Here is a 24,648-nt window from a genome sequence, read left to right on the forward strand (position 1 = left end):
GGGGAACTGAAACTGAGACTAAAGAGGAACTGATATCCCAGCAATGAGGTTCTGCATGAATTAAGGGCACTGGATAAAGAGGACAAGGCTGAAGGGAGGAAAGGGAGAAGGCAAGACCGGGGTAGGACCCTCCACTGCGGCGTGTATGGTCTACCGAGGGAGGCAACCCCTATGGGTATTGACCGCCGAGTGAGAGTGCCTCGACCGGACTTCTCCCACACCAAGATCAGTTTGTCCTGAGAAAAATAACATGAGAACCTTTTAAACCCATAATAAAATTGTGATTAGTTTTTCCAGGAGCTGGATCACCCTGAAGGGCTGAATGGTAACACAAGCTCTGAAAGCGGGCCCAACCCCATGATTGAAGGCGCTTCCCACACTCTCAAGATTGGACGGCGAAAAAGGCTTATAATATGACAGGTCGCCAAAGAGAACTGAATTGTGACTGTAAGTGGAAACCCAACGTGGGAGCTTGGAAGCGTGCATATACGAGTACAAACGGGGCAGACATTGTAACAGGACCACTCGGTAACAAGGACACTCTGTATTATCACGCCCCAAAGGGTAAAGATGGATGGGATGGTCATTTTCCAAACGGGACGTGGGCCCTAAAGGGACATTATTGGGTGTGTGGCAAACATGCTTACAAGAGGCTACCTGGAAACTGGTCGGGAATATGCTATGGGGGTACATAAGACCCTTGTTCTTTTTATTGTCACAAACACAAGGAAATCATTTAGGAATAAGATTATATGATGACCTGAACAGAGTAAAACGATCTATTGATACTTCCTTAACCGGGGGTAGTGCCCAAAAATGGGGAAAGGATGAATGGCCTCCTGAAAGAATCATACAGCATTATGGGCCAGCCACCTGGAACCCAAATGAGTTGATATCAGGAGCCCGAGAACCTATTTATAATTTGAACCGAATAATTAGGTTGCAAGCTATCCTCGAAGTTGTAACAAATCAAACAGCGACAGCCTTGGATCTTTTGGCTGACCAATCCACTCAAATGAGAAATGCTATATTCCAACATAGAATGGTCTTAGACTATTTACTAGCAGAAGAAGGGGGAGTATGTGGAAAACTGAACGATTCTAATTGTTGTCTACAGATTGATGATAATGGAAAAGTGGTCAAGCAGATAACAAAGGAAATTAGAAAGCTAGCCCACGTCCCAGTACAAACTTGGAAGGGTATGGATTGGGATTTCTTTTCATGGTTGCCTGGTGAACCATGGGTTAAAAGGATGCTGTTTTTATTTTTATGTGGTATAGTGACATTATTGTTTATACCTTGTATGATACCTTGCTTTACGTTGTTGATACGGCGAGTAATAAATAGCACCCAATTTGTGATGACTTCAGTGGAGAGAAAAGGTGACGTGTCGATAATGATGCTTAAGAAGTGGACACCCCGAGAACTGACTGATGAAATCCAATTGTTACTGACAAAGGTTGAAGGAGAGACACGAATTGATGATTAAAAAAAAAAAAAGGGAGGAATTGTAAGAAATGGTCCAGCAATTCGTGCCACTAAGGGGTTTTGAAGGGTTAACATTGAGGCCTGGGTTTAGGCGAGAAGAGAACAAAGGGATTTCTTCGGAGAAAAACTGCTGACTTTGCACGAATGTGCAGTAACTTCTGACAGCCGGCCAAGAGACCACTAGATAAGGAGGAAGAATATGAGCCTCCCTGTCTGAGCGGCCCCCGAGAAACTAACAGAGACTGATAAGCAGGCGCACCTGGAAGGACTTCGGATTCGGGAAACCAATTATAATAACCCTGCCTCTTCTAGAAGTAGTAATGAATATGTATTAGCCTAGGAGCATAAAAACCAGCCACCTTACGTAACAGGTGTGCGTCCCGGTGGAGCAGAGACTCCCGGCGCACCCAGCGCTGTTTGCTTGCCTCTATTCGTTTAATAAATTGTAAACTCTGATTGTAATCCTATTTGGGACTCAGTCATTTATAACAGATACTAAACTGGCCTAGAGTCCCCTGATACTGCGTGGTGGATTTTTCTTTATCTTTTAGAGAAAAATAAAGGTTTACTTCCCAACTGGAGATGCAGACAATCTGCAAAGTTTCTGCAGTGTGTGATAAGGTGGGGTGGAGTGTTTGAAAGCTGCGAGTACTGAGCTTTTATGTCATTGAGACTGATGCCTTAACTTCAGCGGGAACAAAGTTAGCCCCAAACTGCTTTGTTTGAAAACTGTGCCTTTTAATCCTTGGTATTTTGAAGAAAAAAAAGAGGTTGTGAAAGCCTTTGATGATATAACTTGCATTCTAGGGCAGCAAGCTCTTCTCAGAATCTTCCAAGGACAAAACGTCAGACAGTGCAATGACCATCATCAAAAACTTCACCTGGGAGGACAACAGAACTTAAATCATCCACCAAAGAGCGCCCCAAACAGGTTCAAATGTGTTTTATCTCGTCAGCATTACATTTGAAATCAATGTGATTTTATTTTGAGCAGCTATAGTCAATGAGAGGATGTTACACAATTTGTGTTTGCATAACTTATGGGTTTTACTGTTTGCATAATTTAAGCATTATAGATGCAAGACTTCGGGAGAAGATGCTTTCTAGCTGTCATCTGGGGAGCAAGTCACAAGCCAAAATTAGAGGAAAAGAAGAGAAGTCATATAATCCAACCTATACCGAAATAAGCAGGAGTCTTTCCATTAACATCTGTAGATTTAAGGATTCATCCTTTAGCATCAGAAAACAAGACAAACCAACCAAGCAGAAAGTCTTGTGTCAGTTTTAAGCATCTTCACAGTACATAAGGTGTTTGAGATTGTGGGAGTCATTTGGCTCTGTAATTTTCAGTTTTGTGAGTCTTGTTTTAGTAAGATGTCTGTTTTTCAAAAACTACTTTATTACCATCCCTTACATAGGAGAGAGCAGGAACAGCAGGTTGGTGGGCAAGTACTGTCTGCTACAGCTTTTATGAAACTGGGTGAGGGACAGCCTCTTTTTTAAATTTATATATATATATATATATAAGTCCTTGTCCATATTTCTGTATAGGGCTGGATCTCACCTCTGACCATTTCTCACCCTTAAAAAAATGTAGCCCTTGGACAGTACAGCAATGACTGCTGTGAAGTGAATGTCAAAGTAACTTACAGTCCTGAAATGGCTCCTCATTTCTAAGTTGATGTGCTGTGCCATATACTTGCCTGTCACTGCTCATAAGTGTTTCTTCTCACGGCTAAAAAAGATGCAGATTTCTACAACTTAAAATGGAAGCTCTCTGCATGAAAAGAACTTGAATGCTGAGCTGTAGAGCTATGGCTTTTGTTCTGCTGTCAGCAGTCAGATGAAGCCTAACTAAATGCACAGCAGTGGTTTGTTTGACAAATATAGGATTACTGTTGTAACTTCCATGTAATGATACAGTTTATCTAGGCATGTATGAAGTGGTGGGATTATACCTATAATAGAATGTTATCTGCAACTCATATACCTGGCAACACATTTACTTTAAAATTCATTTTTCTTTAGAATAATGACAGTGCAGTTACTCCAGAGCAATCTGATTTTGGCTTGCGTCTCAGCAATCAACAAATCTGGAGGAGCAGGAGAAGGCCCTCACCCAAGGAGGGTTGGTAGAAACCTAATATGTGATTTATGACAGAAATGTGCATGTAGGAAAAGCACATAAAAGCTTTTCATAAGTATCCAATGTGATCTTTTTCTGTATATTTTTATATACGGTTTTGCTATATAATTAGCTGAAGGGTCAATTTTATGATTTGGGCAGTAAATTTTTGCACAGGAGGCTCAGTTTATGTTAAATAGTATTTCAAAATTAGACAAGAAGGAACAGTGTTTCTGTTTTTAAAACTCAGCAATAATACCTAAATTGAAGATAAATATGAAATTTGTGAGTGCAATAAGAGGTTCTGCAGTTAAATTGTTACACTATGTACATGAGATGTACGTTCATTTCCCATTGCTACCACAGATTCTGTGGTCAGCTTTTTGCCATGTTTATGTCTGTATATGCAACAAGGAAACTAATTGCTGTAATGTTAAGCAAAATTTTGTCCCAGTGCATTTTTAACATTTCTAACATCCTGGTAAAAGCTTATCACAACATTATCTTCTTCTTAAGAGCCAAATAATTGACTTCCATGGGATGATCCAAGATGCTATCAAAGTATCATCAAATGGAATAGCCTTGAACAGTCTTAATTGGGATCCAGATCCATCGGTGTTTCTCTTCATATTTTCATCCAATGTGCATGAACATCAGGTTTATATCACCAGGAACAAAATAAAATACTGTAATGATGCTGTCTTGTTTCTGAAGTGCTAAAAAAAGGGCTTAGATTTTTTGAGTGGTATATTTCTTTGTTGAGTGGACAGTCGTAGTTGATAATGGTCTAATTTGTTGACAGTTGTTTACTCTTTGAATACAAAAGAAGTCAACAAATACACATTGTGCTGTATGATTCACAAACAAATTTGCAGAAACCCACCGTACTTTTGGGGGTGAAATTCTCATTCCTTTGAATCCAGTATGCTATTTAGCATTCACCTCAGCTGAGACAGGAACACAGTTTAGATGGCTGAGATAGAAATTTTCAGTAAAGCAATCACTCCTTGATATGAGCTATAACTTCTAGGACAGTGCATCCAAATTACTCAGTGCCACTTTGCCTGGTAATTACTACATTTGAAGAAACTTTCAAAACGGACTGTGTGGCAATGTGACAACCCATGTTTATATTTTTCACTGCTCTTAATATGTGTAGGGCATGTTTAGGACTACATATGCAGTAAGAAAGCTGCTCATTTTAATGTTAATTCTGGATTAGATTCTGTCAGATGAAAAAATGGGTTACTACAAATAAGGCTTGCTTCAAAATCTTTATCCTTATTTTACAATTTTGAAAGTTGATATTATGGTGTACCAGCTTTTTTGAAATTATTTTACCGTTCTTCTATTTATAATAATTGAAGTCTGACAAGAACTTAAGTTTGTCTTTTTTAGGAACGATTATTAAAACCCCATAGTGCTTTTATTGGCATGACTGGTGAGATGAGAGAACTCGCAACAGTTGTAAGCAAAGTAAGATCAGATTTCTGTTTCATTTATATAGCGATCTTGGTTATCTTTGTCATTTGAGAATGCTGTTTGCTTCTCTTTGTTAATGCTGACAGTGCTTATTCTCGAAGGTGCAAGCCATTTCTTTTTTTTTTTTTTAAACCATGTGACTATCTGGAAATCATTCTTTTCTTTACATGTCCCAGTGTTTCTTTCTGATACACAGTGGAACGAAGTAATTAAGATCTTTCTAATAGGGATTACATGTAACATGTAATCATACTAACTGTGGTATTCTTGTAGCTTTTACCTTTGTTCTTATTGGTACAGAAAATGTACAATACAACACTGATTTAAATATATGATCTAGTACTATCTATTATATAATGTATTATCTTACTGTGATTGAATGGTGGGAAAACCTTTATTCAACTCCACAGGTGCCGTTTCCATTCAAGGCATTGGGCTGTATTCAGTGTGGATGATCTGCCAGTATTACAGCAATATCCTGATTCTGAGTGTATCTACTAGATACCACGTACCAAGATTATGAGACACTGATATTCCCACATTTTTTAACATACTAGACCTGTGTCTTGCATTGCACTGCCTGCATAATCTATACTTTTCATCATCTTTTCTTGGTTGGCTCACCTGGGATGTGCTGTTACTGTAGGCTCTGCTGACAGTGCCCTTCGTTCTTCCCAGAAGCTGCATGGGCAGCATCAGTAATATTCTGTAGCCCAGGGGATTCTGTATCCTGGGGATTCTTCTGGTATGGGCAGTTTGGCACCTGGAGGGTATCCCAACGCTGTCAGCACCATTTTATTTCAGTCATGGGTTTGAAGTGTGGTCCAGCAAACAGGCCCTGGACTACTGGGGATCAACTAGTCTAGCAGTGAAGCAGGCAAATGCGTGGCTTTCATTGTCTCCCAAATCCCACTAGGCACTTGTCCAAAAGGCTTCACAATATCACAGGATTTGGTAAGTTTGCTTCTATTTTAGCAACAAGAAATAGGGTTGCTTTAGCCTTCATTATGATATGTTTTAAAATTGTGTTGGTATGTTCCTAATTGCTATAGTAATCATCGCTGTGTAAATCAATAAAAATAAATAGCATGTGGTATCTATTTCACAACACAATCTAATTTAATTTGGAAACAGTTATGGAAGCCTCTACTTAGTATCATAAATCTGATTCATCTTAATTTGCTGTTAATAGAAAGGGAAAGTATAATCTACTCTATATAAATAATTTTTCTAATTGTATTAAATCAAATTTTCCCCTTGGATATAAGCACATATTTTTTCTTTAGTTTCTGGAGACTGCCTATTTTTATCAGAGAGCAGAATTTATCCCAAGTATTTGTCTTGAGGATACGATATTTTTCTGCAGAACAATTAGTCTGTGGAACACTAAGCCACAAAATATTACTAAAGGAAATGGAAAGATTCATAGAAGATTTGGATAGTTTGATGAATTAAATGAAATTAAATTAGTGAGTGCTTCAGGGCATGAACTAATTACTGACTGTATTTTGATAGATGCTTAGGGGGGAATTTTCCTCCTGCTACAAAGCTTCTTGCACCTTTTCTTGCATAGTGTAGAGTACATAGAGAGCAATTTTTCAGTATTATTTATAACAATAAGTGCAGCTGTGAAGTTACTGAGCAGCAAGTTTAAAAGAAACAAGTATTTTCACATAGCATCTGATTAAACTGTGCAACTCATTGCTATAGAATAAACATTTCAAAAAACAGGTAATCTTCACATCTTCACATTACAGTAGCTCTTCATATATTGGTTGGTTACTAAAAACAACTAACAGAAAACAGATCTGAGAGACACATCTGCTCAGCATATAGGTAGAATCATAGAATCATGTAGGTTGGGAAAGACCTGTAAGATCATCAAGTCCAACAGTTAACCTAGCACTGCCAAGTCTCCCAGTAAACCTTGTCCCTAAGCACCACATCTACGCGTGTTTTGAATACCTTCAGGGATGGTGACTCAACTACTCTTCTGGGCAGTCTGTTCCAATACCTCACAACCCTTTCGGTGAAGAAATTTTTCCTAATATCCAACCTAAACCTACCCTGGTGCAACTTGAGGCCATTTCCTCTTGTCTTGGTGCTTGGGAGAAGAGATTGACCACCACACTACTACCTCCTCCTTTGAAGTAGTTGTAGAGAGTGATCAGGTCTCTCCTGATATCTTTTTCTCTAGGTTTTTCTATAACCCTGTTCCCTCAACTGCACCTCATTTGGCAGTGTATATGCTCTTGGAAAACTAGGGGTTTCAGGGGAAGCAAGGCATATTGTAGCACTTCTGTGGAAATGATTGCGATGTGTGCTTTCCTCTTGTGAGCTGACTAGTACACAGGGTTAAATGATAGGTTTGCATCACTTAATAGCACAATTGTTTTATAACTGAGTCGATGCTTTTACTTTGCTAAAGGTGGTTATTCTAGTGTAGAAGTAGTTAAGTTTTGCTAACATGATGTGATATATGTTGCAGGACATCTACCTCCATAATCCAAATGTGAAGTGGGATGATATTATTGGACTGGATGCAACTAAAAGACTAGTCAAGGAAGCAGTTGTTTATCCTATAAGGGTAAGATGCTAAATAGATCAGAGAAAACCATCATTGAGCTCATTACCATCTTCCTTGTAATTACAGTGGTGGTCTCACTATTTCTGTGCTTTTGTAGGCAGTTTCTGTTGGAACTGTTCCTGTTTCATTTAGAAATGGAATACCCATTCTCCTATAGGAGAATGTAAAAATGTAAAAATTTTAAGTTTGGGGTTCTATTATTTTGTACCCTTGGCAATGTAAAATGTACTGGATTTGGCCTTTACTAATTCAGTGTAAAATGACTTACAGAAGAGAATATAAAGCCAACTGCATTTGAAGAATTAATTTAAAACAATTTCAAATACAGTTAATACAGTATTATTCTCAGTACTCAGATCATATATATCATAGGTTGCTTTGTTTTTTTCCTGTCTTCCAATTTCTTAGATTTCCTGAATGTGTTAGGAGCAGGGGGGTAAGGGTTAGAATTCCTTGCATCTTGTTATAGATGATATTTATAATCCCTGAAGTACTTTTTGGTTTCCGCAGTACCCACAGCTATTGACAGGCATTCTGTCTCCTTGGAAGGGTTTATTGCTGTATGGACCACCAGGTATGGAGTGTTTTTATAGCCTATCCATGTGTTTGTCACTACTTCTGTTTTTGTACTACCCATAAATCACTGATGCTAATTAGATCAAATGTGTTAATGTATCACATAATAATTAATAATTAAGAACATGTTCTGTAATTTGAAATGAAAGAAGACAATATGGATGATCATATCTGTCTCTTGCACTCAAACCTCTCTATTTGCCTTTCTCACAACCTTTGACTGTTTCTACACTTGAATCTTCAAAAAAACAATACTTACACTACCCATTAGGAGAAATGAGAATTGATATTGCTACTCAGCTTGGACAACATTAATCAAGTTTGGCTTGACCTCATCTTGCAAAATGCAAATAAATCTGGCATGGGCTCTCACCTTCTTGAAGAAAAATGTCCTTGCCTTCTCTCTTCTGTGTTTGGCGATCATTTTGGAAATGAGGTGGAAGCTTTGCTCTCTTCTGTGCTAGCTGGGTGTTTTCCACTCAGCACAGCCTCACTGCTCCTTCTGCTCCACTTCAACACAAGGGAGGAAGCACTGCCACCACATGAGTGTGGCTGGGAGGGGACAGAGGGCACAAATACTGTGAGTCAGATTGCCAAAGCTGTCATTCCAGTAAACTCCATTTGTTCTAGTGAACGCTTAGATGCACTTGCCATAGAAAGTGGTCTGGCCATCTCAGCATGTCGTACTTCAGAATATGGAGAACACATTTGCAGTGCTGTAATACCTGAATTTCTCCAGGCAATCCTAGAAGGACTTTTCCTATTTTAATACTTTTATCTGACTAATAGTAAGATGAGGGGAATTATTCAAACATTTGCATTGTATTTCTTTAGAGAGTGAATTTCTTCAACACTGTTGTTTGTAGGTACTGGAAAAACATTGCTTGCTGAGGCTGTTGCCACAGAATGCGATACAACCTTTTTCAACATATCAGCATCCATGTATTTTTCAACATATCAGCAAATGGAGGGGTGATTCAGAAAAACTTGTCCGGGTAAGAGTTATCTTATTTGTTATACAAACATCAGATTCCCACTTAAAGAACTGGAGTTTAAAACAGAACTGGAAAATGAGTATTTCTCTGATACTCATCATCTTTCCTGTCTTGGAGAAAATGTGTGACTCTGTATCTAGTTCTTAAAATGGGAATAACATCACTTCTGCAGAAGTCTTAAAATGGATTCTTGCTGTGGAATTTTAGTTATGTAATGCAAGATGAAGTACGTGTCCCAAAGCCAGCAAAGATTTTCGACTCATTAGTAAGAAACAAGCAAGCTGTATCCCTAACTAAACTAGTGTTTTCTTAGTGACCCCTTCAGAGTACTTCACAGCCTTTGTGTGAGGGTTGGCTTCTAGGCTCCCTACAAAATATACCTGCTCTTTAGGTTCCCAAATTCCCTACTACTCTCATCCTGCAAGGCACAGAATTGGCAAAGAACTCCGTTGTCACAGTCAAACACAGACATAATGTTGCGTTAATGAAGGTAGTTTGATGGCAATTGGGTAAATGTATTTTCACAATACAGACTGGCAACTAGCATGAATGGTTCAGCTGTGATACAGAACATTTCAGGAATTTAGGTGTGGCCTCTGCACCCTGAGGTGCCCATCCGACTCCTTCTGTAATGTCAACCATTTCAGTGTAAAAAATCTACAAACTTTTAGTCTTCCTTTACTCTCACCTCTTAGAATCTTCTTCAGATAGATACAGAGCTCTTGAAAATGAGTAGTCATGATAGATTGCACTTAACAACTGCCATTACAAGCACTGTTAATGCTTCAAAATCTCCCTTGAAATTTAGGATGTCTGCAACGTAATTATTTTTCTTGTGTCATTTTTTCCTTTAAAATGGCATGTTTTTCTTCTGACATTCACCTCGTGTGTTATTGATCCTCTTGACATCTGTGTCAGTATCTCCCTAAAAGTTTCCCTCCTGTCAGGAGAAGGGATCTGTTTTTTGACACAACACCATCCAGAAAGTTGTGAACATGCTGCAGCACTTGCAATTATATTGAATCTGTGGTATTTCACCCTTAGTTGGCTCTTTGGCACAATCCAGAAATGAAATAAGATTGTGGATCAGGACAGCTCTAAGAAAAGTACCATGTGAATTTATATCCTGAAATGACATGAAACTGATGCATGGTCTTCTGAAGTTGTGTGAAGTATATGGCAGTTTTGCAGTCATGCAGAGGAATATCAGCTTATTCTGTTTTCCTCATTTCTCACCTGTATTGATGTTATTTTATAGTTTAGATTCATAATAAAATTGTAGACTGCAAACTGGTAGCACCTTTTGCGTGACAGCAGTGGAAGATATACAAACAAAACTGATATCATAGCATCCAATTTTTGTTTCAGCAACCATCTTGGAAAAGCCACTCACATTGTTAGCGTAGCAACCACATAACCACCAAGTGATTATATGAAGGTGCTTTATTCAGCGCTGGAAGCCGGGGCAGGTGCCCAAATCTGGCTTCCAGTCCCGTTACTTCCCAGCCATTATTTATACATACAATATTGCGTCAGGTATACATATTCATTACAGGTTGCAACATCAGCCTCGCTTTTCATTCTAATTAGCTCCCCTCCCCTTTGCACATGCGTGGCGCACTCTGGTGGTCGTCCAGGTGGTCGTCCAGATGAAGTAAGGAGTCTTCCTCTTCGCTAAACTCTTCACCTTTCTATTCGACGCATGCTCTCTCCGCTCCTCGGTTCTGCTTCAACTCACTTCATCATCTCCAGGCCCTTATCCAAGGTCAGGTTGTACCTATTCCCTCCCGGGGTTCCCCTCCAACGATTCTTTTGATTGTTCAATGTACTCCCTAAGTTTCCAGTGTACATAGATTACTTGATAATGTAAGTACATTTAATGATATTTAATTATACCGTATGATCCATCACCTGAGAAACATTAATAGAACATCCATTCGATTCTCCCCAACACTAACATTTCCCCCCTTTGAAAATACTTCATACCAAGAGCAAGTATTTTCATTACTATTAAAACATAATTATATACATCCTGTTTACCGGTAACATGCATATTCGGGTTCGGTTCAGGAGACATGATTTCATAGGGACTTACTGACATCCCACTTCTTGGCTTTATTCTAATTCTTAGCAAGGCTATTGGTAAGGCCTGTGGCCACTGTATTTTAGCTTCCTGACAGATTTTGCTTAATTGTCCTTTTAAAGTTTGGTTCATCCTCTCTACCTGACCACTAGATTGAGGCCTCCATGGGGTATGTAAGTTCCAGGTAATTCCCACTAACCTACTAACCTCCTTAACCACATCGGCAATGAAATGTGGTCCCCTGTCTGAAGAAATACCCAACGGTACACCAAATCTAGGGATTATTTCCCGTAGTAACCATTTTACCGTTTCCTTTGCTTGGTTGGTGCGACAGGGAAGGGCCTCCGGCCATCCTGAAAAAGTATCAACCCCTACCAATAGGTATTTATAACCTCTTGCTTTAGGCAGTTCCACGAAGTCTATTTGCCAGTAATCTCCAGGCTCTATCCCAGCTCTAGTTCTTCCCATCTCAGCATGTTTCCTTGCTACCGGATTATTCTTTAAGCAAAGCTCACATTTTGACATTACTGACTTTGCCATTGTTAACGTGTACCGAGATGACACCTCGTTTCAAATAGGTCACCATTGCTTCTGCACCCCAGTGACATTCATTATGTTTTATTTGTAAGATTTCTCGCATTACTATAGGAGGCACTATAAGTTGTCCTGTCGCAGTCACATACCATCCGTCAGGATTCTTCTGGGCCTTCATCAAATTTGCAAGTCTCTCGTCTTCTGCTGAATACTTTGGGTCTTTAGGTAATTTAAAACAAGAGAGGCCTACCTTCGATGGAATTAGAGCCATTGCTTTCCATACTTCACGCGCAACCTTCCGGGCCGTCAAATCTGCCAGTCTGTTACCTTCTGCAATCTCTGACGCCCCTCCTTGATGGGCTTTACAATGCATTATGGCCACCTGTTGGGGTTTCTGTACAGCTGTTATTAATTTCAATATTTCTTCCTGGTATTTTATATTAGTCCCTTGTGAGGATAGCATTCCCCTTTCTTTCCATAATGCCCCATGTACATGAACTACCCCGAATGCATATTTTGAATCTGTCCAAATATTCACGTTCTTACCCTCGCTTAGTTCCAGGGCTCGTGTCAGGACGACTATTTCTGCTCGTTGGGCTGAAGTCCCCGGAGGTAGGGAATTTGCCTCAAACACTACCTTTGATGTAGTTACCGCGTATCCTGCATAACGAGTCCCATTTTCCACAAAGCTGCTTCCATCCGTGAAAAGTTCCCAATCCGGTTTCCCCAGAGGCTGATCCTTTAAGTCTGTTCTGCTGGCATAGGTATGTTCGATGATCTCCATGCAATCATGACTGAGGTCTCCTTCCTCCGTAGTTGTTCCTAGAAACACTGCTGGGTTCAATAGGTTAGTAGTTCTTAAGATTACATCATCTTGCTCAGTTAATATAGCTTGATATTTCATCATTCGGCTGGGCGATAGCCAATGGCCCCCCTTTTGCTCCAATACCGTAGTCACCATTTGTGGCACGAACACCTCAATTCGTTTCCCTAATGTGAGCTTCCTGGCTTCCTGTATTAAAAGGACTGTGGCTGCCACGGCCCTTAAACACGAGGGCCATCCGGCGCTTACCGCATCCAATTGTTTAGAAAAATACCCCACAGGTCTTTTCCAGCTCCCAAGTCGCTGGGTCAGTACTCCTAATGCCAATCGTTGTCTCTCATGCACAAACAGCTGAAAGTCCTTTGATAAGTCCGGCAAGCCCAAGGCAGGCGCCTTTATCAGGGCTTCTTTTAATTTCTTAAAGGCCTCTTGTTGTGGCTTTCCCCAGGTAAATGTACAGGCCTTTTGGGTTTCATAGAGGGGCTTTGCTATGAGTCCATAGTCCATTACCCACAGTCTACACCACCCGGCCATACCTAGGAAAGCCCGTAGTTCATGCAGATTTCGCGGCTCGGGGATTTCACAAATAGCTTGTATTCGGTTAACTCCCAATTTTCTTTGTCCTTGAGAAATTTCACATCCCAAACAAATTACTGTTGTGCACGCGATTTGTGCCTTTTGTTTAGAAACCTTGTACCCATTTAGTCCCAATTGATTCAAAATATCAATAGTTACCTGAATACATTCTGACTCTCCTTCGGTAGCTATTAATATATCGTCCACATACTGTAACAGCACGTATCGATCCATTGGTACCTGAATCTGCCCTTGGTTAATCCAATCTTCTATTTCTTTAGCTAGTTGACTGCCGAAGAGGGTCGGGCTATTCTTGAATCCTTGAGGCAACCTTGTCCAGGTTAGTTGCATCTTTCGTCCGTTCCGTGGATTTTCCCATTCAAAAGCAAAAAGTTTTCTACTATCCTTGTCAATGGGTATGCAGAAGAAGGCATCTTTTAAATCAATTACCGTAAACCACTTATATTTCTCTTTTACAGATGTTAACAATGTATAAAGATTAGCCACCACTGGGTGAATATCTTTTGTTATTTCGTTTATTGCCCTAAGGTCCTGCACTAGCCTGTATTCCCCATTAGGTTTCTTTACTGGGAAAATTGGGGTATTATATTCAGATTTGCATTCCTCCAGAATGTGGTAGCTAAGAAATTTATCTATAATCTTTACTATCCCTAGCCTAGCTTCTAGCTTCAACGGGTACTGTTTAATCCGTACCGGTCGTGCCCCTTCCTTAAGTTCAATTTTTACTGGCTGGGCTACTTTTGATTTTCCAGGCACATCCGTTTCCCAAACTGCAGGCATTACTGCATTTTCTACCTCTTTTGGGATATGAGGAACAGCCTTCTCTTTAATCATTAATATTTGTCCCACTTTTGATTCCGGGATTCTCATAATCAATTCTCCATCTTCAAACATTATGGTAGCGTTTAGTTTAGTTAGCAAATCCCGTCCCAAAAGAGGAATAGGGCATTCTGGTACATATAAAAATTCATGCGTAATTTCTTTACCTCCAAACCGTAAATCAAGGGGTTGTAAGAACGGCCGTATTTCCTCCTTCCCCTGCCCCTTAATCCTGCATGTTCTCTCCCTTGAATTACTGCTAATAAGTTCTGTTGTTGCCTTTTTGTCGTTTCCTTTTCTCTGTTATTATACACTTTCCAGGTTATTTCCAACAGCCTATCCAAATTTCTCAAATCTGCACCTTCCAACTTTTGCAATTTCTTCCTAATATCCTCTTGGGCTTGTCCCAGGAAAATGAGTGCTAACTGAGCTTTAACTTGCTCAGTCTCTACGTCTAAATCTGTATATTTCTTAGCAGTTTCTTTCAATCTCTCTAAAAAGGCGGAAGGTGATTCCGCTTTTTCTTGCCTGACATTATACAATTTTGACCAATTTATGGTCTGGGGCATGGCATTCTGTACCCCGATTTGTACCCAATCTTGATATCTCTTCAGCCTCCTTATTCCATCCCCTGTGTTATAATCCCATTGGGGATCCTCAGTGGGGAAGTTTTGATCTAGATTTCCAAGCACTAATCCATTTCGTATATCTTCTCGGGCTCTCTCTCTGGCTGCCCGCAATACCATGTCCTTTTCTGTTGAATCCATCAAAGTATCCAGGATCACCTGGAGATCATCCCAATCGGGATTTTGGGTTTTAATTATCATTTTCATTACCCTGGCTACTTTATCTGGGTTTTCCCTGTAGGTGCCGGCTGCTTGCTTCCATATCATTAAATCCCCAGCTGAAAAAGGCACCTTGACATATACCGGTCCTTCTGTCCCCACTCCTTGCCTGAGGGGAGCGATTATTTTCCCTCCCTGTTCATTTATAGTTTCTCCTGCCCTTCGCTGTTGCCGGGTCCTATGTGACACAGGGGAGGCTAAAGTCGGGGATTCTCCATTACTACTGCTATCTTCCTTTTCTTTTTTTTTCCTCCCTGTCCTGGCTCTTCCAGCGGAGCCGACGGCGCAACTTCCAAGTCAATATTTCCGTTATTCATTTCCCCATAATACTTATTATTCTCTATCGCCTGATGCTGTATACAGCGTCCCTCCTTAGTACATGCACAACAACGTTCCTCAGTTGAAACCTCAAGCACCATTATTCCACAAGCATGCTGCCATTCAGGCTTTCGGCGCAAATAAAAGAATAATTCCACATACGGCAGTTCATCATATTTTCCTTCCCGCTTACAAAATAGCATCAATTGTAAAATTGTATTATATTGCAATGTCCCATTCTCAGGCCAAGTTTCTTGGTCCTCTAGTTTATACTGTGGCCACCAAATGTTACAATAATCAATCAGCTTTCCTTTCCGCATTTCTTGACCAAAACCTCCCTCTTTCCAGTGTGCTAGCAAACACCCCAGCGGGGATGTCCGCGGGATAGGTACATCTTTTCCCAGAATTTCTTTAATCTTTTTCATTTTGAGCTTATGATACGAACCCAAAAGCTGCCGGAGCAGCAACACACTCTCCCGGAAGCTGCCGGAGCAGCAACACACTCTTCCGAAAGCTGCCGGAGCAGCAACAGCACACTTTCCAGAAGCTGCCGGAGCAGCAGCGTGCTTTCCCAAAAGCTGCCGGAGCAGCAGCGTGCTTTCCCAGAAGCTGCCGGAGCAGCAGCGTGCTTTCCCAAAAGCTGCCGGAGCAGCAGCACGCTTTCTACATACCAATAATACCAGGTGCTGACCCTTCAGCACAAACCAATACAATCACCAATGCCGAACCTGCAGAGCTTTCGCTCTGTCTAACGGACGGCGCCTAGGCTTACCCCGGGAGCTCCCTGCCCAACCGAGCGTGGCTTTCGCCGCGTCTGACCGGCAGGCTTTCCCAACCAAATCGGTACCAAATACCCAAAGTTGAAAGCACCTTTGCTTACCACTCCAGTGGTACGTCGTGAGCAGCGGAGGTCGGTCGTGGTCGACTGCTCCCCGAGAATCCCTCGGTGCCGGCTGGAGCGAAACCGAGACACGAGCCGCCTCAGCAGTGCCCACGCTGTCCCATCTGGGTCGCCAAAATGTTAGCGTAGCAACCACATAACCACCAAGTGATTATATGAAGGTGCTTTATTCAGCGCTGGAAGCCGGGGCAGGTGCCCAAATCTGGCTTCAAGTCCCGTTACTTTCCAGCCATTATTTATACATACAATATTGCGTCAGGTATACATATTCATTACAGGTTGCAACATCAGCCTCGCTTTTCATTCTAATTAGCTCCCCTCCCCTTTGCACATGCGTGGCGCACTCTGGTGGTCGTCCAGGTGGTCGTCCAGATGAAGTAAGGAGTCTTCCTCTTCGCTAAACTCTTCACCTTTCTATTCGACGCATGCTCTCTCCGCTCCTCGGTTCTGCTTCAACTCACTTCATCATCTCCAGGCCCTTATCCAAGGTCAGGTTGTACCTATTCCCTCCCGGGGTTCCCCTCCAACGATTCTTTTGATTGTTCAATGTACTCCCTAAGTTTCCAGTGTACATAGATTACTTGATAATGTAAGTACATTTAATGATATTTAATTATACCGTATGATCCATCACCTGAGAAACATTAATAGAACATCCATTCGATTCTCCCCAACACTAACAACATGGCAAAATTATTATACGATCCAGTGTTTGACCTAATTGCAAACTTTTGCTTCCTTAAACAGTATGAGTTACAATGCCGATCGTACACTACTTGTGATCCAAAGTGCAGAAAATAATATATATCTTTTAAATTTGTTTTTAAATGTTCAGATTAAAAAGTGCTGGATTAATATATATTATTAGTGATACTTATTTAAAAACTGCAAGAATGCTTCACCAAAGAAGAAATTAATATATATATATTCTTACTGTTACTCCCTCTTTACAGAAAAATAGATGAAACCTTTTTTTTTTTTTCAAAATGGCAGACCCAGGTTTTGTGTGTCAGCTTAATATTCCATATTTTAATCTAGCCCTGATTGTTCAAGCAGTTTGTTTTCTCCAGGAAAAAACAAAATAACTTCTTAATTCTTATCAAGAGAAGCAGTCCATTTTTTTTTCATTATGGTGCGGTTGATTTATTATTTTCCTCAAATTCTTATTAAAAAAAAACTACAAATGGAGCACCATAGAGGACAGAATATTTAATCTCTGATAACAATTTAGGACTTCCCAGAATCCTCTGATGGGTCATTTTCTTCTATCCCATTATTCTCAGGGTACTCTGATAGGATTTAGACAAAGATTTACATATAAAGACAGGATTACGTGCCTGTATATCTCCTTTACAAACCTTTCAGAATTTGAGAGGATTCAGGGACCCTCAGCCTACCCAGATCTTTTGCCCTGGAACATACTGCTTTTTGTCCTAGAAGTTTGGAGTATGGGTACCGTTATTTATCTCCTGCGCCAGTGGCTCTTAATGCCTTTTTTGTGTTAGTTTTCTTGTTAATCTTTTCTGTCACTTTTACTCTTCCCTGTAAACAGGTGCTATTTGAGCTTGTCTGGTACCATGCTCCTTCCACAATTTTCTTGGATGAGCTGGAGTCAGTTATGAGTCAAAGAGGCACTGTTTCTGGGTAAATGATGAGATCACTTCCTATGGTCTTAGGAGAATATATGTCCCCCTTTGCAATGCATCTTTTAAATAGTGTGTTTCAAGTGCTGACCAAAGTTTAATCATACAATATACCTGCTAGAAACAAATCTTAGCTAAAGTAAGGCATGAGACTACTCTGTAAACTTTAATAGGAGCATGATTGGGCCCCTGAAAGACTTGTCTTTTAGATTTTATTGACAGTAGAGTTATTTTGAGTGATAATGGTAATTTTCATGACTTAATAGTAAGTTATTTTTCTTCTGTTATGTTGTCAGCTTTAGCAGCCTTGTAGTGTATTATTTTCAGAATGCCTATCAGCTCTGAAAATACTGTTCCATGAAAATGTTGCATATGCTGTGGGGATTTAAAGAGAGAGATGTGGCCATTGTTTCATTCACAGTAGATGAGATCAGTAGAGAAGTGTGAAAGGCAGGTTGTGTGAAGTTTAGCACGGGACTGTGGAAATAATGCATCCAGGAAGATTGTGAGCAGGAGAGAGGAGCATGAATGCATAACCAGTGCTGTTGTATTTTCAAATAAGGTATTTGAAGTGGAAGTAAAGACAGCTGGGGGAAAGAACAGGTGGCTTGTTAGAGGCAAGTGAAAAGCAGCTGGTTTTGTGACACTTTGGACAGGCTGAGGCATAGCAGGGTAAGATGTAGTGTATACAGTGGAATGGCATTTTCATTAATGGGACAAATTTTGATGGCATTGTCAGGACTTAGAGTTGCAGGAATGGGGGGGGTGTTATTATTGTCATCCATGGGGTAGACAGTTTTAGTTTAAAAAAATGAGAGGGTTGAATAAGGAGGAGAAGCAGGAGAAATACAAAAATATCATTATACCCATTAGGAGCCCATTACAGTGTGGCTATATGTATGCTATATACTATAAATTATATGCTTATGCATATGCATAAATAGAATATGCCATATCATAAATACACAACTTGTAATAATTGTCAGTTGATAGCTATAAATTATGGGCCAAGTCTTGCCTTCATACTTTTAAAAAAGCTCTCATTAACATCACTGGATTATGTATTTCAGTAAGGGTTTTTATCTGAGACTATGTAGTTATTTTTACGTATCCTTATTAAATATTGACATCACACCAATGTGTAGATGCCTTTGCAGAAATAAGCCATTAAACTTGAATTATAATTCTTACCATCTAAGGCCCTGATGTTTTCTCTGGATTTGGTCCAGGGGTTACCAAGAACTTCACATCTGGGACCAAGAGTTCAAACTGGTTTCCTTCAAAATTGGTTACCTGGATCAGGGCCAGAATTCTTAGCACTTTCCTTAGTTTCCCTTCTCTCCTTGAAGAAGGATCCTTTGTGTGTGGTCTCTGCCCTATTTTTCAATTTGTTTCAATGCTGCAAACTTTTCTGTTTACTTTTGATACAACATTTTGCAAACTGTTGAATTCAGCAGTACGTGTATCTTCTTGTGGCCACTTAAAATTCACTCACAGAAAAATGCCAGTAGTTGCCCTGAATAGGTAGGTGTGTAAGTTGTTTAATGGCAACTATTGTGTTATAAATTCTCCTACATAGGTCAATCAATCTAAGCCTTAGTTGTTTTCCAGTAAACATCAGTTTTATTTGGAGATTAATATAAAGAAAAAAATAAAACTAAATAGTTTCTTTGGATTCAGTAATGGTGAACAATCCTCATTTTAGTGCACTGAAAAGAGTCCATTAAAGTAATCATTAGAAAGCTTGATTTTAATGCTTAGATGTTAGCTAATGGAGCATAATCACGCTTTGAATTGGGGCAAAGTGGTGACAAGGACTCAGTTGCTGTGAATTACACTGTATAAATAAAGATGATTATTTTAATGCACTGAGCAAATAATGTTTCTCTGAATCTTGGTAGTGATGAACATGAAGGAAGTTGACAGATGAAAACAGAATTACTGGTGCAGATGGATGGCTTGGCCCGATCTGATGATCTTGTATTTGTTTTAGCAGCTTCCAATCTGCCATGGTAAGAGATCCAGAGTACATTTTGAATACATTTGCATGAGCTTCTAAGCACAGATAAAGATTTTATTTAGACTTTTGCAGAAAAAGCCTTGATATTTGGTTAAAGCATTTAAAGATTAATTTGGAGCTTTTACTTTTAAACTCTGCAATTCTTGCTATTTGTACCACATGAGAATAATTCATAATAAAGTCAACATATGCTGGTGCTACCAGCTGCTAACATTTAAAGTGGAGTATTTGACTTTAGAGGCGAGTTATTTACTATGTTTAAGCTAAGAAGGGTTTCAGCCTGGAACTATAAGGTGCTTAAAACATACAGTGTTTAGAAGGATATTCCACAAATAAGAAGGTTGGATTTCATTGGTATCAAATTTGACTTTTAAAAGTTGAGGGACAAAATTCTTTGGTTCTTTTAACATAATTTGGAACAGAAGAATAAATGGTTGGAAATTAGAACTAGAATATTTCATCACATTGGCTATCAAAATGGGCAGAACAGGTACTGAGAACAAGACAAGAGAGGATGAGAGGATGACAACAGTCAGCAGAAAATGGCCAGCTCTGTGCTCTCCTTGGATGGCCTCTCCCATGGCCACCAGCAGCTAGCAGGTTGATCTGGCTGGATCACTTATCTGAACTGGTGCAGTATTTCTCTTGGTTTCAACCAAACCTTTTCAAATGGTTGCAAATAGTACAAGGGGAAAATAATGGCTGTTGGGCAAGCACAGCTGTTTTTAACAGTCTGATTTGTAGCTCATTAACCTTTTTTCAGAGTAGGAGCCAACACCTGTACTGGGATTTGAAACAAATTGATGATGAGCTTGTTTTTGAAGTTAGCTTTCAGAGGTCTGGAACTAGTCTGTGGATTTCTGCTTTCCCTGAAATTCTCCCTCTCCCTGGGCTATAAATCCATGAAATCTTCAGTGGAAGAGCATCTTTTTCTACAGAGAAATTGGTATGTTGAAAGCAGAGAGGGGAACTGCAGAGAAGTAAACTGTGGAAATTAGGTTTGGTGAGGGACAATCTTGGAAAAACAACTGCAAAAAAGATGATAGGCGTATGAAGGGTTCTTTTGTCCATGCTCCTTCCTGTCCTTGAAGCTTGACAGCCACAGAATAGGGCCATCCAAAACTGTCTGGGAGCAAGTGAGGGCTCTGCACCTGCAAAGTCACAGACTTCTTTTCTGGGTTGTTGTTTTTCATGATTAGTGGGGTTTTTTTGGCTGGTTATCTCAGTGGTGCCATAGGGAGACACATTTGAAAAGCCTTTCTGTGTGAGTGGAGGGCATTGGGCTGTGATCAGAAGGCTGTTGCTGACCGTAGGGGGTGTCCATGTCTGGATGACTTGGTGTGTGTATTCACAGCTGATTGCTTTCTGAGCACTTTTAAAAAAGCCTCAGTGTATATTTTATTTTGTGTAATGTACAGACACACTTCTTGGTTGTGACGCACAAGGAAAGGAATTGAGCAGACAAGGACTCAATTATGTTACAGTTGTATAAGAAAATGCTGGAAAAAATAGCTACTGTGTGTGTGAACAGTTAATATTGAAAGGAAATTAATACGTTGATAATCCATTCATCTCTTTGTGGTTCATTAGTAATACATTACAAATGTTTGTTACTGTAGCATCGTTATCCTTTTAGAAGGAGAAACTCTAAGCAATGCATTGCACCTTTCAGTGGTCTTTACAGGATCTACTGATTTGAAAAGAAAAATTGGGTATTCAAAACCCTCAGAGGAAGAGGTCAAAGAACACAGCTGGCCTGAAGGTGCTGTGAAGGGACAAAAGACAGGGAACTCCTGATGGATCTTGAACAGGAGACCTTTATTGCCTTTTTCACCACTACATATACTTTCCCCGTAGCCCCATGCACTGTCCACGCGCCTGAATCTGTCATACAATTGGTTAGAGACCCTCAGACGCGCCTCGAGCCAGCCAGCAATTGGCCACTGCCCAAAGCTCATCTTTAACACTGCAGCCAATTTACTTTATCTCGACCTTGCTCAAGTTTTTGGTTCTACCGCTGTTTTCCTCATTATCTCTAGTTCAGGGACCTGTGAAACAGCGCAATGCCACCTGCAAATTCCTTCCCCTCAATTCCCCCTTTTTTATTTTCAACCAACCAAATGCTTTCTATAGACTTCTCTGTCAAGCACCACAGACATTGCAATAAGCAAGATACAATAAGCAACAGAGTGAAAATCACATGCAGAATTACGATAGTAAAGTAGGGTGCCTAATAGAATCTACATCAGTCAACAAGCTGCTAAGCGCTAGGGATGTTCCTTTGCAGAGATGCTGCTTCTCACTCGCACAGCGCAATCACGCAAAGAGGCCCCTTGCACTTCTCATTCATACCACAAGAAAATATCACTTAAAATAATTTGTCCACGGCTTCAGGAGGTCCTTGTCTACTCCCGCGGTGAGCGGCTGAGAGTGGAGACCCCTCTGAGGAAAATGCTCGGGGTGCACCTAGGGGCGTCCGTTCCACAGTCAATCCCACAGCCGAGCAGAGCGGCTCCTGGCGCAAGGAAGGATGCTATTATAGTTTTGTATAATTACAGCAAAGAGATGCATTGCAATAAGGAACAAGTGTGGTGTTGATGATTTGATTCATGGTTTGGTTTTTGCCTGAGCAATTAAACCTTACACATGCTGTTGCTGTTTCACATCCCAGGATATCTAATTCCTGTGGCTCTAGGGGTGCTTGCGGCAAGTAGACAGTCCAGTCTTTGTTATCTGCTGGGTTCCACACCAGACATGTCGTGAATGGGTCGTTAGCACTAGCCGGGGACAGGCACATCACTTCTTGTCCTGTCATGTTGGCGAGGGTGACCCAGATGTTGCGGCGTGGTTGGATGGAGACCCAGGGCTGGCAATAACTGATGACAGCGGCAATTGTGAGGCAGAGGCCAACCATGGCCTTACCCCCCTTGCTAGTACCCATCTTGGTCTGTGACCTGCTGAGACACAAGCATACCCTCGATCCCAAGTTATTAGAGGCTGGGGTCCCTCCCAAAGACCTGTATTTAATTTTTTACCATTACTGAGGCCTGCTCTGACTGTGGCATCCATGACAGTGTGGGATTCATACTTTTGTAATGTTTTATTATGGGCGGTACTTCTTTGTGAGGAAAGGGTAATGATAGGTGATTGATTACGTGAAGTGCCTTTCCCAACCTGTTCTGTGGTGTTTCCTGGGTGTCTCCCCCTTTTTGTTTATTTGGCAGTGTTTTCAAGGTGCGATGTTGTTGTGGTTTAACCTGGCTGGCAGCTAAACACCACACAGCCGTTCGCTCACCCTCCCCCCTCCCTCTCTGGGATGGGGGAGAGAAACAGGAAAGTGAAGCCTGTGAGTTGAGATAAAGACAGTTTATTAAGACAGGAAAATAATAATAACAATAATAATAATAATAATAGTATTAATAATAATAATGTGTAAGAAACAAGTGATGCACAATGCAATTGCTCACCACCCGTTGACCGATGCCCAGCCTATCCCCGAGCAGCCGGCCCCCCCACCCCGGCCAGCCACCCCTATATATTGTTTAGCATGATGTCAGATGGTATGGAATACCCCTTTGGCCAGTTTGGGTCAGCTGTCCTGGGTCTGTCCCCTCCCAGCTCCTGCTGCACCCCCAGCCTGCTCGCTGGCAGGACAGAGCGAGAAGCTGAAAAGTCCTTGGCTTGGTGTAAGCACTGCTCTGCAACAATTAAAACATCAGCATGTTATCAGCGCTCTTCTCATCCTAATCCAAAACATAGCACCCTACCAGCTACTAGGAGGAAAACTAACTCTGTCCTAACTGGAACCAGGACAGATATCCACCCCTTATTCCGTACCATTTATGTCATGCTCAGGTTACACTCTTTCCAATACCTTCTAATTAATCACCATTTTCATCTATGATATATTGCAATCATGGTAGTGATGACATACAGTATTATATAATAATTAACATACTACAATTCAACTCATGGGCTATTCTCACCCAGTATTAAATCCCCTTGAGGTACACACCGGACCTCCCCATTCTTTTGCATTACCCACCAAGTACATCCAGGTCCCTGAGCAAAAGCAATTCCACGAATGGGTTTGCCTTTTCCTGAGGCAGGAGTAGCCCAGACTGTTTTACCCAGCATGTTTCTTACGTGCACTACAGGAACTTTATCCCCTTCTACAGTGCGTAACAGGTTTGATTGGGCAGGTCCAGCTCGGTTGGCAGATCCCCTGGTATTGACTAACCAGGTGGCCTTTGCCAAATGTGTGTCCCAATTTTTGAATGTCCCAGCACCCATTGCCTTCAATGTAGTCTTTAACAGTCCATTGTATCGTTCAACCTTCCCGGAGGCTGGTGCATGATAGGGGATGTGATACACCCACTCAATACCATGTTCTTTGGCCCAAGTGTCTATAAGGTTGTTTCGGAAATGAGTCCCATTGTCTGACTCAATCCTTTCTTTAATTGCTCAATCCTTTCTGGGGTGCCATGTGGCCAGCTTTTAAAATTTTAAAGGTTTAAAAATAATGACAGGGAAAAATCAACTATTAATTTTGTTTCTAGTGTTTGTAGGCCTCAGAGAAAGCCTTGGTCAATTGGCAACTTGGAAAAGGCATGACCAGATAATAGTAAGATGGGATACCCCGTCAAAATATGGGTGAATGTGACAGAGGGTTATGTACCACAGTCTGTCATGTTTGATGCTTGTGAGGTGTTAGCTTGTGGAGATGTAAATGCCCAACAACAATTGAGCAGAGAGAACAAATAACTGGGAGAGACCCAACAGCCAGACTGAGAATAGCTGTATGGAAATGAT

The 24,648-nt window shown here is 40.8% G+C and overlaps 2 protein-coding genes across 8 annotated transcripts in view; both read left to right on the forward strand.

The window, feature by feature from the left end:
- LOC310888897 (katanin p60 ATPase-containing subunit A-like 2) overlaps positions 1–24,648 on the forward strand; it is a 175,572-nt gene that overhangs the window by 16,083 nt on the left and 134,841 nt on the right. For 3 of the 7 annotated variants that reach the window (XM_083852533.1, XM_083852534.1, XM_083852538.1), the window contains 6 exons: positions 2,296–2,419; positions 3,517–3,616; positions 5,012–5,089; positions 7,584–7,682; positions 8,193–8,256; positions 9,125–9,253. In XM_083852533.1, the coding sequence (XP_083708659.1) occupies positions 2,296–2,419; positions 3,517–3,616; positions 5,012–5,089; positions 7,584–7,682; positions 8,193–8,256; positions 9,125–9,234 (575 nt within the window). In that variant the 3' untranslated portion in view covers positions 9,235–9,253. Of the gene's footprint in view, positions 1–2,295; positions 2,420–3,516; positions 3,617–5,011; positions 5,090–7,583; positions 7,683–8,192; positions 8,257–9,124; positions 9,254–10,843; positions 10,886–12,426; positions 12,632–19,717; positions 20,056–21,880; positions 23,345–24,648 lie in introns of those variants that run through there. The other 4 variants (XM_083852536.1, XM_083852532.1, XM_083852535.1 and 1 more) reach the window with 4 other exon arrangements.
- The window catches only part of LOC310888917 (katanin p60 ATPase-containing subunit A-like 2), a 33,422-nt gene continuing 25,291 nt past the window's right edge, over positions 16,518–24,648 (forward strand). Inside the window, exon 1 of the mRNA XM_083852557.1 lies at positions 16,518–16,550. Coding sequence (XP_083708683.1) covers positions 16,546–16,550 — 5 coding nt within the window. The 5' untranslated portion in view covers positions 16,518–16,545. The remainder of the gene's footprint in view (positions 16,551–24,648) is intronic.

Source organism: Anser anser, assembly GCF_964211835.1.
Source record: "Anser anser genome assembly, contig: SUPER_W_unloc_3, whole genome shotgun sequence".
Classification (NCBI taxonomy): domain Eukaryota; kingdom Metazoa; phylum Chordata; class Aves; order Anseriformes; family Anatidae; genus Anser; species Anser anser.